At 48.5% G+C, this 19059-nt stretch overlaps 1 protein-coding gene across 1 annotated transcript in view; it reads left to right on the top strand.

Moving 5' to 3' along the window:
• LOC120941654 (fucolectin-like) overlaps positions 1-13789 on the top strand; it is a 32933-nt gene extending 19144 nt beyond the window's left edge. The window contains exons 3-4 of the mRNA XM_040355185.1: positions 11093-11375; positions 13416-13789. Of these exons, the coding sequence (XP_040211119.1) occupies positions 11093-11375; positions 13416-13671 (539 nt within the window). The 3' untranslated portion in view covers positions 13672-13789. The remainder of the gene's footprint in view (positions 1-11092; positions 11376-13415) is intronic.
• The last annotated feature ends 5270 nt before the right edge of the window (positions 13790-19059 follow it).

The raw sequence follows: 19059 nt of genomic DNA, 5'->3' as shown, positions 1-19059 counted from the left end.
TTCTCTAGTAAGTCCTTGAGGGAAGAGAGCTTTAGTCGTTCATACTGAGCTTCCATTGTCCTGTGTCCTCTTGTAGCTGTCCTTTAAGGCTGTGGAATCATCCGACTGCTGCCACCAATTGTAACGGCAACCCAAATGCGAAAGGGGTTAAAGCCGTTTAGGATATTCCCTTTCCGACCAAGTGGGACGTGTATGTGAATGGACCTACTATCTGCAATGGTAAATAGCAAAAGTAAGGGGTCCCAGGGCAGAGAACCCAGTTTAGGATGGTGCTTTCACACATGTAAAGAGGGTAGCAACACTGCTGGTGAAGTAGAAGGTCGAACAAGATCTATCCCATTTGAACCAAAAGGGGCGATAGCCAAAAGGTAACTGTGTACTCAGTGGAGCAGCAGGAAGCCTGGGACCCGGCGTCCATCACCGGCTTCCTGCTGCTCCACCAATGATAGGGGAACTATTCCTCTCCCTGAAACCAATGATGGGGAACTATTCCTCCCACTGACACCAATGATGGGGCACTATTCCTCCCACTGACACAAATGATGGGACGCTGTTCCTATCACTGTCACAAATGATGGGGCATTATTCCTCGTCCTGCTGACCACAGATGCTATATAATTTGTTTACTCCCATTGACCACTAAGTCTGAAGCTTTTTTTTTTTTATATCCCTAATGGCCACAGTCCGGCCCCCCATAAAGTCTGAAGAACAGTAGACTGGCCCTTTGTTTAGAAAGTTTGGAGACCCCCTGGAGGTTTTTATGGGTGATGTAAGATCCTGGTGGTGGGTATAATCATAAATGTGGAGATAAGGTCAGGAGAAGACTATTCTCTATCCTATGAAGTTTTAGATCATGGAAGTTGTAGATATTCTCTTTTGAGTGAGTGAGTGAGTGAGAAACTTATATAGCGCAACACATGCGAACTGAATCGCCTCTGGGTGCTTTGGTATCCATTCCCTGGGCCCTCAGAAGAGATGGGTCTTGATCTTTCTCCTGAAGGCCAGGTGGTTTACCTCCAATCCGATGGCGGTTGGTAGAGTGTTCCAAAGTCTTGGTCCTTGGACCGCAAATCTTTTAACCACTTAAGGACCGCCTCCTGCAGAAATACGTCGGCAGAATGGCACGGCTGGGCACAAGCACGTACAGGTACGGCCTCTTTAAGTGCCCAGCTGTGGGTCGCGCCCGCGCGAACGCGGACCCGATCGCCAACGGAGTCCCGCGATCGGTCCCGGGAGCTGAAGAACGGGTGGCAGCTTCATTGATCGTGTGTTCCCTAATATAGGGAAACACGATCAATGACGTCACAGGTCCAGCCCCGCCCCCCTACAGTTAGAAAAACACATGAGGTCACACATAACCCCTACAGTGCCCCTAGTGGTTAACTCCTAAACTGCAATTTTGTCCTAAAATGACAAAAATGTCATTTTCACAGTTAAAGCGGAGTTCCGGCCACAATTTCACTTTTTTTTTTTTTTCAAATAACAGTTTTTTTTATTTTTGTACAAGATCAAATACAAAATATAGCAGCATTTCAGGTGTGATAGAAAAGAGGTAGTTCAGAATTCCAGCTGAATGTACTTACACACCGGCTTCATACTTGGTTATACGTTCAGTAACATGTAAAAAACAACTAGAGATCAAAGAAGAGGGGAAGAGGAAGGAGGGGATAGGGTAAGAAGGGGGAAATTAGAAAGAAGGAAAGGCGGGGGAAAGAAAGAAAAATAAAAAGGATAAGAGGGGAGGGGGCAGAGAAGGGGGGGGCAGGCAGGAATATCGGGGGATGTCATGTACCTTGGTGACCAGTCGTCGGCTCACGGCGGGTCCTCCTCCACATGCCACCTCTCCCAGACCAGTTCATGGTCCTCCAACCTATCCCTGATCCTAGCTGTTATCTTTTCCATAAGCTCTACGTCCTTGACCCTAGCATAAAGGGCTTCTTGGGATGGGGGTATTGGTTTCTTCCAATGAAGTGCTATCAGGCATCTCGCAGCTGTGGTTATGTGTCTCAGCAGTTTCTTGTAGGGTTTAGCTATGCGGGGTTGGGATAGGCCCAGTAGGAATAGCTTCGGGGAGAGGGGTATGGGCGCCTCCAGGAGGCGGGTCAGGAGCTCCTGTATCCTAGTCCAGAACGGGACGATCAAGGGGCAGGTCCAGTAAATATGGAACAGTGTGCCCTTGGCCTGATTGCAGCGCCAGCATCGGTCAGAGGTGGAAGGATAAATCCTGTGGAGGACGTCCGGGGTCAGGTACCAAAAGAACAGTACTTTATACGTGTTTTCCCTATAAAGGGTGCAAATCGAGCTCTTGGCCGCCTGCCTCCAGACCGCCCCCCACTCATCCTCTGAAAGCGCCCCCCCCCAGCTCCCTCTCCCATCGGAGCATATAGGCGTGTTTGCCTTTAGTTTGTAAGGGGTATTCGTTTAGGATTCGGTATATGTCTGTTATGAGGCCCCTTCGGGCTGAGCCCTCGAGTATGATACGCTCAAATGGGGTTGGCTTTGAGAACAGGAGCCGGGGGGCGATTGTGTGGGCGTAGTGACGAATCTGCAAGTAGCTGAAAAATGCTTGTCGTGGGATGTCATGTTTGGCTTGGAGCTCAGTAAAGGAGTGCAGGGTGCGGGACCTGGGATCTACTAAGTGACCAAAATGAAACAGATTTCGCGAGGCCCAGGGCCATGACATCTGGTGGGTGAGACTTGTCGGTAGTTTAGGGTTATACAGGAAGGAGGTCAGCAGGGAGCTATCGGACTTAAGTCGACAATCTTGGGCTAGTCTCCTCCAGGTACTTTGAAGCTGCCGCATGGAGCCCAGTAAACGTCCGGGCTCCACTGCCGCGTTCGCATTCCACAGGAGATTGTTGGGGTGTATTGGGGCCAGCCAGATCTTTTCCACCTCCGTCCACCTATTGTAGGACTTCTGGGGAAACCATGATGCCACTGCCCGGAGTTGTGAGGCCTGATAGTATTTAATCAGGTCTGGGAAGGCCAGGCCTCCCTCGGTGCGTGCGGCCGTCATGACCGAGCGTGGGATTCTGTGGCGCTTGTAGTTCCACACATACCGGAGAAGATCCGCTTGTAGGGCGCGCAGGTGAGCACATGGGACCGGGATAGGGAGGGTCTGGAAAAGGTATAGGAGTTTTGGGAGAATCACCATTTTTATGGCCGCTATCCGGCCCAGAAGGGATATCTGGTGAGTCTTCCATTTATGGATCAGCGCCCTTATCGAGCTATATAGGGGGGAGGTTGGCCTGGTACAGGGATGCAAAGTTCGGGGTCAGGTGGACTCCCAGGTATTTCAGGGAGGTTCGCTCCCAGTGGTACGGGAAAACGGACTGTAAGTGTAGTGCCTCGGGTTCGGGCATGTTAAGTGGCATGGCCATGGACTTGGACATATTGGTTTTGTATCCCGAGAGGGCCCCGTAACGGGCAAAGAGGGAAATCTTAAATTCCCTTCCCCTAACTGGGATACCTCGAATATCTGGGTTGTCGCGGATCGTTGCTGCTAGGGGTTCGACGCAAAGGGCGAAGAGGAGGGGGGAGAGGGGGCACCCCTGTCGGGTTCCATTAGTAACGGGGAAGGTAGGTGAGGTGGCAAAGGGAGTTTTCACTTGTGAGATCGGGTTAGTGTAAAGGTGTCGGACCGCCTGAAGAAAAGGTCCCCTGAAGCCCATATGTCTTAACGTGGCGAGCATGAAGGGCCAGCCAAGGCGGTCAAATGCCTTTTCTGCGTCCAGGCTCAGGAGCAAAGACTCCGTGCCCTCCCTGCTCGCCACGTCAATTAGGTCAATCAGCTTTCTTGTGTTGTCCCCCGCTTGGCGGAGGGGGACGAAGCCCACCTGGTCTTTATGGACCAGGGAGGGTAAGACTACATTTAGGCGGAGGGAGAGGACCTTCGTAAAGATCTTGAGGTCTGAGTTCAGCAGGGCTATTGGCCTGTAGCTCGCGCATAATGAGGGATCCTTATCTGGCTTAGGGATGAGGGTGATGAATGATCGCTGCATGTCTTGCGGGATGGGGGTTTGTTGTAGAAAGGCGTTGAAAAGCTTAGTCATGTGGGGGAGAAGTGTGGGGAGGAAAGTTTTGTAGTATTCGTATGGGAACCCGTCTGGGCCTGGGGATTTGTGGGCGGGTAGGGCCTTAATGGCCAGGGTCAGCTCCTCTTCTGTGATGGGAGCGTTAAGGGAGGCCAGGTCGTCCGGTTGTAGCCGAGGGATGCCTGCCCGTGTTAGGTATTGTGTCATCCTATCTAGCAGGTCGGGGGAGGGTGGGTTATGGGGGATTTCCGGCTTGTTGTACAGATCAGCGTAAAATGCTGCGAATGCGTCCGCAATATTTTGTGGGTGTGATACAGTGTTGCCGAATCTGTCTTGGACCTGGTGCGGGGTGGAGGCGAGCGAGCGGTCTGTTAGTTTCCTTGCCAAAAGGGCTTGCGCCTTATTGCCCTTGTCATAGTATGCCTGTCGTAGGCGAACCAGGGCTTTCTCAACTCGACCCAGCGCCAGATCCCGGAGCGTTGACCGCACCAGGGCAATGCGTTTAAGGAGCGTCAGGGAGGGTGAGGCCTGCAGGCGAGTTTCTAGGGCTCGGAGCTGCTCTTCCGCCTGCTTTCTAGCCGACTCGGCATTCCTCTTTAGGGCCGAAGAGATGGCCATACAGCGCCCTCTGATTACCGCTTTATGAGCGGCCCACAGTGTGGTGGTGGAGATATCCTGCGTGTCGTTTTCGCTAAAGTAGAGTTGCAGGGCGGAGCCTATTTCCATTTTAGAGGGGGTATGTTTCAGGAGGAAGTCGTTCAGGCGCCAGTTATAAGGCCTACGGGTGGGAGCGTTCAGGTCAAGGGTCAGGGTAATGGGGGCGTGGTCGGACCAGGAGATGGGCAGAATCTGTGCGGAATCAGTAACGCGTAGCGTGTTATTGTTGACTAAGAAGTAATCTATGCGTGAGTGCGTGTGGTGGGGAGATGAATAAAAGGTAAACTGGCGATCCCCTGGGTGAAGCGCTCTCCATGCATCGAATAGAGCATGCTTCCTCGTCAGCTGGCGGAAGAGCCTAGAGTCCCGAAAGGCCTTTGTCTGAGAAGCCCGGGGGTTCACCACCAGGCGATCCCAGGTCACCGATTGAGGTAAATTAAAGTCCCCCCCCACTACCATCAGATCGTGAGGGTACCTGGCCAGGCGGGCGAGAACCCGGCCCAGGAATCTGTGCTGGTGCACGTTGGGGGCATATAGGGTACATAGGGTTATGTCCCGCGAGTGCCAAGTTCCCCTCAGGATAATGAAGTGGCCCAGGGGGTCGATGTAGGAATCTATGCAGGTGAAGGGGGTGCCCCGCTTTACTAGGATTGCAACACCTGCCCGTTTCCGCGAACTAAAGGCCTGGTATATTAAGGGGAAATGTCTGGACGCGAAGGTGAAGGAGTCGTCCTTAGAGAAGTGCGACTCCTGTACCATTACGATCTCCGCCCCTGACTGCCTGAATTCCCTAAGTGCCAAATGACGTTTCCTGTTGGAGTTAAGCCCGTGGACGTTTAGGGATAGTAACTTAGCCATACTGTGGGTTGAGTGACCATGGGTTATACTTAGCTGGAGTCAGTCGCGCTGCATCTGGTACTGGGAGGGCGAGTGAAGGGACCGCCGGGCCGACAGCCACCAAGGCGCGCTGTCGGGTCCTGCCTGCACAGAAGGGGAGAGAGGGATATCTGAAAAGAAAGAAAGAGGTTAGAGCAAGAGAACAAAAGGAGAACACATCAACATTTAACAATGGGGGCCCTGAGTGGCCCGTGGACCCTCGGGTCCCAACAGTTCCTTAAGGACCTCCCGACCTGAAAGTCCAAAAATGTGGGTCGGGGGGGCGGGGGGGTGGTGTGGAGAGACTCCACTGGGGGGGTCGGGGAAGAAGGAACTCTCAGGCTATCAGCCATAGGGGGGGTCCGTGAGTAGAAGGGCAGCCTCTTCGGCGTCTCGTCCGAGACAGGCCCGATGTGTGGCGTATGGGTAAGGCTGGGGCAACCGGGGGGTAAGGTGATAAAATAAGTGTAAAACAGAACAAGAGGGCTTCATGCAGCGCTCAGGGCAGTTCTTGTGGTCAGGACGACCCTCTCAAGTGGGCCTGTGCCTGGGGGAGTTGCGGGCGGGGTCCCGGCCCCTAGGGCGTTTAGGCGGGGGGACTCTCTGCCAGACCACTGGTGGAGGGGGGGGGTGGCGTAGCCACGAGGTCCCAGTCCGGCAGCTGAGGGACGGGGATGTCCAGGGTTCTGCAGAAGACGTCTAGGTCCTCCGGGTAACGTAAGGTGGCGGAGGTCCCCTGGTGGTTGGCGGATAGGCTGAAGGGGAAGCCCCATCGGTACACAATGTCTTTGTCCTGTAAGGTGCGGAGCAGGGGTTGCAGCAGTCGTCATTTCTGCAGGGTGATCCAGGAGAGGTCCGGGTAGAGCTGTAGGGGGTTGTTGTTGAAGACTAGGTTGCGCATGGGGCGAGCTTTGCGCATTATATGTTCCTTCAGCGGGTAGGAGTTTACACGGCATATGACGTCCCGCGGTTTGGAGGCTGGGCCTTTTGGCTTAAGGGCTCGATGGGCCCTATCCATCTCGATGGTCTTGTCTGCTGGTTCACCTAGTATGTCGTTGAATAAGTTCTGGAGGGTAAGCTGCAGGTCCTCAGCTCCGTCTGCTTCAGGGAGTCCGCGTATGCGGATATTGTTGCGGCGCCCCCTGTTGTCCAGGTCTTCAATGTGCCGCTGCATGTCTCTTAGCATGAGACGGTGGTCTGACGCCTGTGTTTGGGTGCGATGCACTGCCAATTTAGTCTCTTGGATCTCCTCCTCCGCCATCTCCACCCTGTCAGCTAGGTGTTTAAGGCCCGTGTGGAGGACTTGAATTTCAGCACGGCAGGTCGCCTTGACGTCCTCAATTAGTTGTTTAAAATCATCTTTCGTAGGAAAGGCCTGCAGATAAGATTGCCATGGTGGGGGAGGATGGTAGGGAGGTCCCCTGGCATCGTAAGAGGGATGGAGAGGGTCAGTGGGGGATGGAGAGCGTCTGGGGGCTGTTTCCTCACGGTTTCTAGCTTCGAGGGGGGGTTGTTGGGGTGAGTCCCATGGTTCGGACCAGGCCTCAGCCTGGTCTCCCATCAGGGTGGGGGCCCTCCCGTGCCAGGGAGCATTATTGCTGGCCATAGAGGCATATGAGGGGGGAGAGATCCCCATCCGATCCCTGGCCCCTGGATGGACGGCTTGATGATTCTGTCCCCAGGCTGTAGGTGAGGTGGAGCGTGGCCTAGCCCCTGCAGAGGAGCTGCAGCGCTGTGAGGGTCCTGTGGAGGCCTGGGAGTTAGTGGGGGCTTGTAGGGCCGGGAAGTCTTCCTGGTCAAACGTGGGTGAGGGGGAGATCAGGATGCCGCTTTGCAGCTCAGGTTCTGGGGCAGTGCGGAGCAGGCGTGGGAAGGCATCCGTGCATTGTGTGTCCTGCTCTGGGGGGGCCTGGAGAGCTGCGGCCTGTGCCTCGTGTTCCGCGACGGGGGGGCGGGGGTGCGGGGAGCCACTTACCCGCCGTTGGGAGCCATCAGGGCTAGGGTGACCACATTTCCAAACTGCCATTCAGGGACACCCCCCCCCCCCCTAAAAAATATATGTTTTTTTACATATTTTTGGGGGGCAGGGGCGTATCATGAAATCAGCGGGCACGTGTGCAAGATCAAAAGAGGGCCCTAGGCCCCATCAAATGCAGCCACTGTTCCCCATCAAATGCCACTACTGTGCCCCATCAAATGCTGCCAGTGTGTCCAGCAATTGTTGCTACTGTGCCCAATCTGATGCTGCCAGTGTGCCCATGAAATGTTGCTACTGTGCCCCATCAGATTCTGCCAGTGTGCCTATCAATTGCCGCTACTGTGCCCATCAGATCAGATGCTGCCAGTGTGCCGATTAATTGTCACTACTGTGCCCCATCAAATGCTGCCAGTGTGCCCATGAATTGTCGCTACTGTGCCCCCATCAGATGCTGCCAGTGTGCCCAGCAATTGCCAACAGTGTGCCCCATCAGATGCTGCCAGTGTGCCGATCAATTGACGCTACTGTGCCCCATCAGATGCTGCCAGTGTGCCCATGATTTGCCACTACTGTGCCCCCATCAGATGCTGGCAGTGTGCCCATGATTTGTCGCTACTGTGCCCCCATCAGATGCTGCCAGTGTGCCCATTAATTGTCGCTACTGTGCCCCATCAGATTCTGCCAGTGTGCCTATCAATTGCCGCTACTGTGCCCATCAGATCAGATGCTGCCAGTGTGCCGATTAGTTGTCACTACGGTGCCCCATCAAATGCTGCCAGTGTGCCCATGAATTGTCGCTACAGTGCCCAATCAAATGCTGCCAGTGTGCCCATGAATTGTCACTACTGTGCCCCATCAGATGCTGCCAGACAGTGTCAATTGCCCCTATTTGCTCACCTTTTAAGATGATGATATGGATGAAGTCTGCATCTGTTGGTGGTGGGGCAGGGCAGTCTTCAGCCAGCGCCGGGCGGTCTTCTCTAACTCAGACAGGAGGGGACTCAGGAGTCTCAGGCGGAGGCAGTAAGTCGGGCCGCTCGGGCGGGAGGAGGAGGAGCCAGGCCTGCAATTTACAACAGTGCACCGAGTTGCCCACTTGCCCTGCGGCAGCGGGAGGTCGCGGGACGGACGGTGGTGGCCTGCGCTGGGCTGGGCAGTGGGTTGGAGCATGGAGCAGTGGAGGCGGAGCGTGGTGGAAGAGGTCTGCGCCGCGGTAGTGCTGAGCTGCTCTCTCTGTAAAGAACCGCGGCTGAAGGAGGAGAGGAGGAGGAGGTGGGGGTGGAGTCAGAGAGAGAGAGCTGGGCACGGTCACGGTGACGTCACTGGTTGCTACAAGCGGGGCGGCCTTAGCAACCAGTGACTGTAATTACAGTGGCACTGACTGCGGCAGTGAGTGTGGCAGCCGGCAGGCAGTCCAACGTGTTTGATACTTTGATTCCGGGATACTCTATTGTCCCGGATTGAAGGCTACCGGGACACGGGACAACATTTTCAATTACGGGACGATCCCGGGCAAACCGGGACACGTGGTCACCCTAATCAGGGCTCAGGGATGAAGCTGAGGTCTGCCGTAGGGCTGCGGATGGCTCTGGATGGCTGTGCGGGGGGTGCGAGGAGGAGATGTCCCCGTTCTGATGGTGGCTGCGTCCGGCGCCATCTTGTCTCCTCCGCCCGGCGGCATGTCGGGCGGCTTAAAATAATCCTTCAGGGTCGTGGAGGATCCCGGCGGGGGTTGAGATGATCCCTGTGCTTTTGTCGATCGGGTGGTCCGCGATCCGCCCATGGATGGCTACTTAAACCCCCGGTTTTTGGCCTGTTTGCTGCGGGCTGGAGAGGAGCTCTCAGGGGATGCTTCCTTCCAGGCTGGCTTCCGGTCACGCCCCCCCACACTTTCACTTTTTAAATATAAATACCCCTGTAATACACAAGCTTAAAGCGGATGTGCCACGGGAAAATAATATTAAAAGCCAGCAGCTACAAATACTGCAGCTGCTGACTTTTAATATTAGGACACTTACCTGTCCTGGAGTCCAGCGCTGATCGCAGCAGAGGAGGAGCGATCGCTCGTCTCTCTGCTGCTCCCCCCGCCATCCACGCTCAGGGAACCAGGAAGTGAAGCGCTGCGGCTTCACTGCCCGGTTCCCTACGGCGCATGCGCGAGTCGCGCTGCGCCCGCCGATTGGCTCACACGCTGTGTGCTGGGAGCCGAGTGTTCCCAGCACACAACGGGCGACAGACGGGATGTGACGGAATGCCCGTCTTTCGCCCGTAGCGTGTGGCCGGAAGTGGGTGCAAATACCTGTCTTTAGACAGGTGTCTGCACCCCCCTCCCCCCTGAAAGGTGTCAAATGTGACACCGGAGGGGGGGAGGGTTCCGATCAGCGGGACTCCACTTTAGGGTGGAGAACCGCTTTAATGTATTCTAGTAAAGTTAGTCTGTAAACTAAGGTCCGTTTTGTTAGGTTGTTACAGCATTTAGACACTTTATAAAATAGAAATTGACTGGGGCCATCTTAAGTGTAGGCATCATGAAGCCAGACTGTATGACTTCCTGGATTTCAGCCTTGCAGATCTCGCACATGCTCAGTGCTGCACAAGCAGTGTAATAGGTTTCAGATCAGGTTTCAGCACCTGTACTGTCCAAGTCACATGATTCTTCGAGACTGGGGAGTGCACAGACTCCTGGAAAGTTACACCCACTACATTCCCAGGAGTCTGTGCGGTGTAGGTTAGGAAGCATTAAGCACCTAGGTGCAGGAAGTGGGAAGATTAACTATTCTGCCTAGCAACAACACTTTGAAGGCATCTAAAAAAATTTTTTTTTTTCTTAAAGGACTAATGACATTTTTTTTAAAACTACTGATGTAATGTTATATTTATGGGTGGAACTCCACTTTAACAATGCATTTTTATAGAATTTTTTTCTGTGAAAATTACAATGGTTCCAAAAATGTCTCAAAATTGTCCGATGTGTCCGCCATAATGTCGCAGTCATGAAAAAAAAATCGCTGATCGCCGCCATTAGTAGTAAAAAAAAAAAAAATGAATAAAAATGCAATAAAACTATCTCCTATTTTGTAAACGCTATAAATTTTGCGCAAACCAATCGATTAACGCTTATTGCGATTTTTTACCAAAAATATGTAGAAGAATACGTATCGGCCTAAACTGAGGAAAAAATATGTTTTTTATATATTTTTGGGGGATATTTATTATAGCAAAAAGTAAAAAACATTGAATTTTTTTCAAAATTGTCGCTCTATTTTTGTTTATAGCGCAAAAAATAAAAACCGCAGAGGAGATCAAATACCACCAAAAGAAAGCTCTATTTGTGGGAAAAAAAGGACACCAATTTTGTTTGGGAGCCACATCACACGACCACGCAATTGTCAGTTAAAGCGACGCAGTGCCGAATCGTAAAAACTGGCCAGGTCCTTTACCTGCATAAAGGTTCGGGTCTTAAGTGGTTAAATGGTAAATTTACCGTACATTTACAGTGACATTTCTGGTTGTGAGGTCACTAATTGATTCTATGTCTTATCTCCAGCGGTTAACGTGGCCCGAAATGGAACAGCCAGCCAGAGTTCTGACCAGCAGTTCAGAGTGATGGGCTATGCAAGCAAAGCCATAGACGGGAACACAGAAGGGGATTTTCATAAAGGTTTCTGCACTCACACCAAAGATGAGTACGAGCCCTGGTGGGATCTGGACCTGAAAAAGACATACAACATATCCAGTATCGTCATCACAAACCGTCGGGACTGCTGCGCGCAACGCCTGCTGGGGGCCGAGGTCCGCATTGGTGATTCACCTGACCGCAAAAATCCTGTGTGAGTACATGGAGGCTACAAACTATGGCGGTGCCCCAATATGGGCTGATAAACGGGTGGATTCGATGTGTTTTACCATATCCGTCAGTAATGGACCACTGCAACCAGGGGCGGACTGACAACTCATGGGGCCCACGGGCAATAGGAGATTATGGGGCCCCCAGGCAATAGTAGATTATGGGGAAACTGAGCTCCAGCCCGGTGGCCAAGACCATACAGCGGTATAACAGGACGGGTTCCACTCAGAACAGGCCTCATCTCGTGTCACAGAAAGCCCCACCCCACTTAACCCCACTTAACCCCTTCCTTGCCCCCTAGTGGTTAACCCCCTTCCCGTATGAAAGACATTGATCCTGTGTTCCTGCAAAGCAGGAACACGGGATCTATGCCTTCCCTTAGTAAAAGCACTTCCCACACAGTGAGAAAACACTGGTTATGCACACATTTAACCTTTCGATCGTCCCCTGCTTTTAACCAGCCAGTGTCATTAGTACAGTGACAGTGCATATTTTTAGCACTGATCACTGTGTTCGTTTCACTGGACCCCTAAAAAGTGTCAAAAGTATTACTTTAGTGTTTAGATTTTCCCGCCGCAATATCGCAGTTCCACTATAAGTCGCTGATCGCCGCCATTACAAGTAACGAGATATGTCCCTGGATTTCATTTAAAAAATCTGGTCACCTTAACATACATGTTACATTTTAAAAATCTGGTCCTTATGTGCACGGGCGCCGGGCGCAGTGCAGTACGAGTAGCGCCACGTCTGTGCAATCACAAGATTGCAGACGAGGCGCTACACTGGCAGGCAAAAAATGCCTTTGTGGCGGAGCCCACAGCTTCCGGCACGATGGACTATATTGTGGCATCCCCGTGAGCCAGCCGTTAATCTAAGTTCGTCGATCGGCGGCAAACCAAACCCCCCCCCCTTGCTTATATAAATTTTTTTATATTATTGAAAAGTTTGACTGACGCATTTAACCACCTCCAGACCGCCGCATGTACATATACGTCGGCAGAATGGCACGGACAGGCACATTGGCGTACCTGTACGTCCTTGCCTAGACGTGGGTCGGGGGTCCGATCGGGTTCCTGTGGCTGTCCGAGCGATCCGGGACCTGGGCGCGGCTATTAGTTTCTAGCCGCCACCTCGCGATCGCTCCCCGGAGCTGAAGAACGGGGAGAGCTGTATGTAAACACAGCTTCCCTGTGCTTCACTGTGGCGGCTGCATCGATCGAGTGATCCCTTTTATAGGGAGACTCACACCTACAGCCACACCCCCCTACAGTTGTAAACACACACTAGGTGTAGCCTAACTCCTACAGCGCCCCCTTGTGGTTTACTCCCAAACGGCAACTGTCATTTTCACAATAAACAATGCAACTTAAATGCATTTTTTGCTGTGAAAATGACAATGGTCCCAAAAATGTGTCAAAATTGTCCGAAGTGTCCGCCATAATGTCGCAGTCACGAAAAAAATCGCTGATCGCCGCCATTAATAGTAAAAAAAATAAAATAATAAAACTATCCCCTATTTTGTAAACGCTATACATTTTGCGCAAACCAATCGATAAACGCTTATTGCGATTTTTTTTACCAAAAATAGGTAGAAGAATACGTATCGGCCTAAACTGAGGAAAACGTTTTTGGGGGATATTTATTATAGCAAAAAGTAAAAAATATAGATTTTTTTTCAAAATTGTCGCTCTATTTTTGTTTATAGCGCAAAAAATAAAAACCGCAGAGGTGATCAAATACCACCAAAAGAAAGCTCTATTTGTGGGGAAAAAAGGACGCCAATTTTGTTTGGGAGCCACGTCGCACGACCGCGCAATTGTCTGTTAAAGCGACGCAGTGCCGAATTGTAAAAACCCCTTGGGTCATTTAGCAGCATATTGGTCCGGTCCTTAAGTGGTTAACGTGGTAAACCATAGAAGGATTTATCACTCAGTTCTTAGACGGGGACAAGACTTCCTGGAAGAAATGTACTCCTCCCATAGCGGTGATACTTATTGCCCAATCTCCTTTTCTATCTCTCCAGGTGCAGTAATGTGACAGATGTCTCCAAACCTCGGATCTCTCTGTGCTGCAGCGGGATGTTGGGTCGATACGTCAGTGTGGAGATGACTGAACGCTTGGAAGTCCTGACACTGTGTGAAGTGGAGGTTTACGGAAAAGAGAAGGTGGCCATGTATGCTGGTAACACCGCATGGACGGTTATCTCCGGCAATGTTTGGAGAACATCAAATTTGGTTATTTTCCTACTTCTGTACTACTTTATAACGAACCTTCCCTGAGAGAAATACAGGGTCTGCTCTTGGTGTTCTCTTTTGGAAAATGTTCTAAATTTTTCGAGTCATTCAGTTCACTTCCTTTAGCTAGAATTAATAGTTGAAAGGGTTAAATAAAGACTCTAGTCCAGCATGTTTTCATATCCTTGTATTAGACACGTGTGGTCGTTTATTCAGAATCAAAAATTGGGCAATTTTCGTTATTCAGAGTTTCAGATGTATCCGAATTTCTTACTACCGTAATTTGCGGCGTATAAGACGACCTTTTATATTAAAGGAGTTGTAAAGGAAACATTTTTTTGGGCTAAAATAATTGGCCCGGATTCACAAAGGAGTTACGACGGCGTATCTCCAGATACGCCGCCGTAACTCCGAATGCGGGCTGTCGCAACTCGGCGCCTGATTCATAGAATCAGATACGCCTCACAGTTGCCTAGATACGAGCGGCGTAAGTCTCCTACGCCGTCGTATCTTAGGGTGCATATTTACGCTGGCCGCTAGGTGGCGCTTCCGTAGATTTCCGCGTAGAATATGCAAATTAGCTAGATACGCCGATTCACGAACGTACGTGCGCCCGGCGTATCAAGATACGTAGTTTACGTAAGACATACGCCGGCATAAAGTTACCCCTCATAAAGCAGTGGTAAGTCATGTTTAGGGTTGCCACCTCATCCCTTTAAAACAGAACACATATGAATTACACAGGTTCTGTGGCTGATTTAATGCAGGTAAGGCACCAAATGAGTCTAATTACCACCTTAATTAGCCACAGAACCTGTGTAATTCATATGTGTTCTGTTTTAAAGGGATGAGGTGGCAACCCTAGGTTAGGGATGGACATCGGAAACGTACGAACAGCGTTGTATTTTACGTTGTTTGCGTAAGATATATATAGATAGATATCCCAGAAATGTTTTTTTTTTTTACTTTTATCTTTTTTTTGTTTTAAAGTATCTGTTGCCTGTCCACTTCCTCCTGACCCGCCTCTCACCAGGAACTTCCTATTTATACCTGACATGAGTTCCTGTCTTTCATAGAGACTTCCTGTCTTTCATAGAGACTTCCTGTCTTTCATAGAGACTTCCTGTCTGTACCTGACATCACTTCCTGTCTGTACCCGATATCACTTCCTGTCTTCCATAGAGACTTCCTTTTTGGGTAGAAGTGAGGTCAGCACCTTGTGGAGCTCAGAGGGAACAGCAGCCCTTGAGAAACGTCTTGTAGTGTGAACACGGCCTTGCGCCTTGTGTGTATGTTCTGTACATTCACTGGCCACTTTATTAGGTACACTTGTTCAATTGCTTGGTAACACAAATTGCTAATCAGCCAATCACATGGCAGCAACTCAATGCATTTAGGCAGCTAGACGTGGTGAAGACGACTTGCTGAAGTTCAGACCATCAGAGTGGGGAAGAAAAGGGATTTAAGTGACTTTGAACATGGTATGGTTGTTGGTGCCAGACAGGGCTGGTCTGAGTATTTCTGGGATTTTCACACACACACACACACCTGTCGGGTTTACAGAGAATGATGGAAAAAAGAGAAAATATCCAGTGAGCGACCGAATTCGAAGAAATGCAAAATATTTATCGAATTGGAATTTGAAAATGCATTCAAATTCTAATTTTTTCCCAATTAAATGCAGCTGTTGCATTAGACTATAGATATCGACTGTCTGACAATTTGAACATTTTAACAGAATAGAATAAAATAGAAAAAAATATCTAACCATCTTCCGAAATTCGAATTTCAATTAGAATGAATTCAAATAGAAAATACGAGAATACAATAGAATAAAAAAGTAGAGAATAGAAAAACAATAAAAAAAGAATGAATATGACCATCTTTTCCGAAATTTGAATAGAATAAATTTGAATTAGAATAGAATAGATTAGAGTCCAAAACAATGGAATCCAAAATAATAAATAATAATACAATAGAAATATATAAACATCTTTCAAAATTCTAATAAAATTAATTTGAATTAGAATACAAAAGATTAGAATAGAATAGAAGATAATAGAATAGAAAAACAATAGAGTAGAATAAAATAGAAAGAATATAATATATAACCATCTTCCAAAATTTTAATTTCAAATAGAATTATTTTGAATTCGAATAAAAAATATTAGAATAGAAAATAAGAGAAGAGAATAAAACAGAAAAGTATAACATAGAAAAACAATAGAACAGAAGAGAAGAAAATGTAAATAATATATAACCCTCTTCCGAAATTTGAATAGAATGAATTTGAATAGAAAAGATTGGAATAGAAAATAATAGAAAATAAGAGATTAGAAAATAAAAGGATAGATTAGAAAATCAATAGAATAGATTAAAATAACATTTTAACAATATAACATTTATACTCTATTGTATTCTATATTAATTGTTTCTCTATTCTCTTATTTTCTATTCTAATCTTTTCTATTCAAATTAATTTTATTTGAAGTTTTGAAGATGGTTATATTCTTTATATATTTTGTTCTATTATTTTCTATTCAATTCTCTTACTTTATATTGTATTATTATCTTTTATTTAGGATTCCATTGTTTTGGATTCTAATCTATTCTATTCTAATTCAAATTTATTCTATACCAATTTCAGAAAAGATGGTCATATTCTTTCTATTTTATTCTATTGCTCATCTAATCTATTCTCTTATTTTCTATTCTATTCCTTTCTATTATTTTGGTTTCCATTAATTTGGGATTATTTTCTAATTTATCCTATTTGAATTAAAATGTAGGCTATTCAAAATATGAATTTAAGAAGATTGTCATATTCTATTTTATTTTATTATATTCTATTCCCTACTATTCTTTTATTTTTATTCTACCGCTTTATTATTTTATATTCTGTTTTCTTGTATTCTTTTTTTTTCAAAAATCTATTTCAATTTTTTTTTTTTTTTTATTCGATTCAAATTTGGCAATACAATTGGCACAGGATCACCGAAATCGGACAATAGAAGATTGGAGAAACGTTGCCGGGTCTGATGGGTCTGGATTTCGGCTGCGACATTCGGATGGTCGATGTGTGATCGTTTCGTAGCCTGGGGGCGTGTTCAGGAGGAGGTCAGGGGTCAGGAGACCAGATTTTTTTAATGAAATCCGGGAGATTTTTTTTTTTTTTTTATTGGCAAATGGAAAACTCTTTTCTAAGCATGTTTTCCTCCAATGGTATGCGGCGCAGTGTATGGGGGGCGTGTTTATGTAATGATTGTATGATCTGTACATTATTTCTCACATTTCTTCCATGAGATGAAAAGAAACTTCTTAGAACTTTTTGGGAAACGACGACCAAATGTGAGGAAGATAATATGGAGAAAAAACTTTTCAATGCATAGTTTGCATTTTATTCTTAGGCCCCGTACACACGAGAGGATCCATCCGCTGGAATTGATCCGCGGACCGGCTCCAGCGGATAGATCCCCTGGTGTGTACACTCCAGCGGATCTGTTTCCGCGGATTTTTATCCCCTGGGATGGATTTCCAGCGGATAAAAATTTTAAGACATGCTTTCAAATCTATCCGCTTGAATCCATCCCAACGGATTGATCCGCTGGTCTGTACAGACTCACCGGATTAATCTGTCCGAATGAATCCCCCGCATGCGTCGTAATGATTCGACGCATGCGTGGAATTCCTTATATGACAGCGTTGCGCACGTCGCCGCGTCATCATCGTGGCGACGGCGCGACACGTCATCGCAATGGGATTTTGGCGCGGATTTCGATCCGATGGTAAGTACACTCCATCGGATCAAAATCCGCGGATCAATCCTCTCGTGTGTACCCGGCATTACCAAAGAAGCACAGAGGCATCTGAATTTTGGGGGTGCAATGAGGGTGCTTAACCACTTACCAGGCGATCAGTGATGAGCTGTGTCATTCAACACTGGTGCCAGTGCCACCAGTGATGCCTATCAGTGCCACCAGTGATGCCTATCAGTGCCACCAGTGATGCCTATCAGTGCAGTCTATCAGTGCCCAGCAGTGCCGTCTATTATTGCCACCCATAAGTACCCATCAGTGCAGCATTTCAGTGTCCATCATTGCCCACCAGTGCCACCTATGAGTGCCTATCAGTGCCGCCTATGAGTGCCCATGAGTGCTGCATATTAGTGTCACCCACCAGTGCTGCCTATCAGTGCCCATCAGTGCCACCCATCAGTGCCTATCGTCAGTGCCCATCAGTGCCGTCTATCAGTGCCACCTATAAGTACCCATCAGTGCAGCCTTTCAGTGCCACCTATGAGTGCCCATCAGTGCCAACTATCAATGCCCAGCAGTGTTGCATATTAGTGTCACCCACCAGTGCCGCCTCTCAGTCCCCATTGTCAGTGTCCATCAGTGCCACCTTATCAGTGCCATTTCATTAGTGCCACCTCATCGGTGCCGCCTTATCAGTGCTCATCAGTGAAGGAGGATACTTACAGTACGTATTTACAAAATGTTATAACAGAAACAAAGAAAAACTTTTTTTTCCCCTCAAATTTATGGTCTTTTTTTTTTATTCTTTTAGCAAAAAATAAAATCGCAGAGGTGATCAAATACCACCAAAAGAAAGCTCTATTTGTGGGAACAAAATGATAAAAATGTAGTTTGGGTGCAGCGTAGCGCGACCGCGCAATTGTCATTTAAAAAGAGACAGCGCTGAAAGCTGAAAATTGGGGTTTTTTGATGATTCTTAAGCACACCCAAGCACTCACCTGGCGCCGGGCACAAATCTGGGGACAAAACCGGGGGCAGAATTGGTTTGGGGATAGTCTCCTCAGTCTGGGGACTGTCCCCAGGGACGCATGGTCACCCTAGGTTAGGGCTTTGTTGTGCAACATAATAATAATAATAATATTGGCATATATCTTGTTTTGAATATTTAGTTCTGTTTATGTTTTCTGGCAAAAAAACTATTTATATTTTTTTAGGCCTCTTTCACACAGGGCGGATCCGCTGGACGGACTCTGTTAGCTCAGCGGGGGAATCGCGCCGTTGATAGCGTTGGTATCACAGAGATGATCAAATACCAACAAAAGAAGTCTCTATTTGTGTAAAAAAATGATATCAATTTTATTTGGGTACAGAGTTGCACGATAGCGCAATTAACCACTTGCCGACCGGCTCACGCGGATATACGTCGGCAGAATGGCACGGAGAGGCATATTAACGTACCTGTGCGTCGCCTGTAAGATGCGACATTGTGGGCGTGCGCACCCGCCGCACGCTCCGTGAGTGTGACCCGCGGGTCCTGCGGACTCGATGTCCGTGGGGAGACCCGTGATCGTCTCACGGAGAGGAAGAACAGGGAAATGCTGATGTAAACAAGGCATCTCCCCGTTCTGCCTAGTGACAAGGACACTGATCACAGCTCCCTGTAATCGGGAGCAGTGAT

The sequence above is a fragment of the Rana temporaria genome, chromosome 5, assembly GCF_905171775.1.
Source record: "Rana temporaria chromosome 5, aRanTem1.1, whole genome shotgun sequence".
NCBI classification, from domain to species: domain Eukaryota; kingdom Metazoa; phylum Chordata; class Amphibia; order Anura; family Ranidae; genus Rana; species Rana temporaria.
The sequence above is the reverse complement of the archived record's forward strand: the minus strand, read 5'-3'. Positions and strand labels throughout refer to the sequence as shown.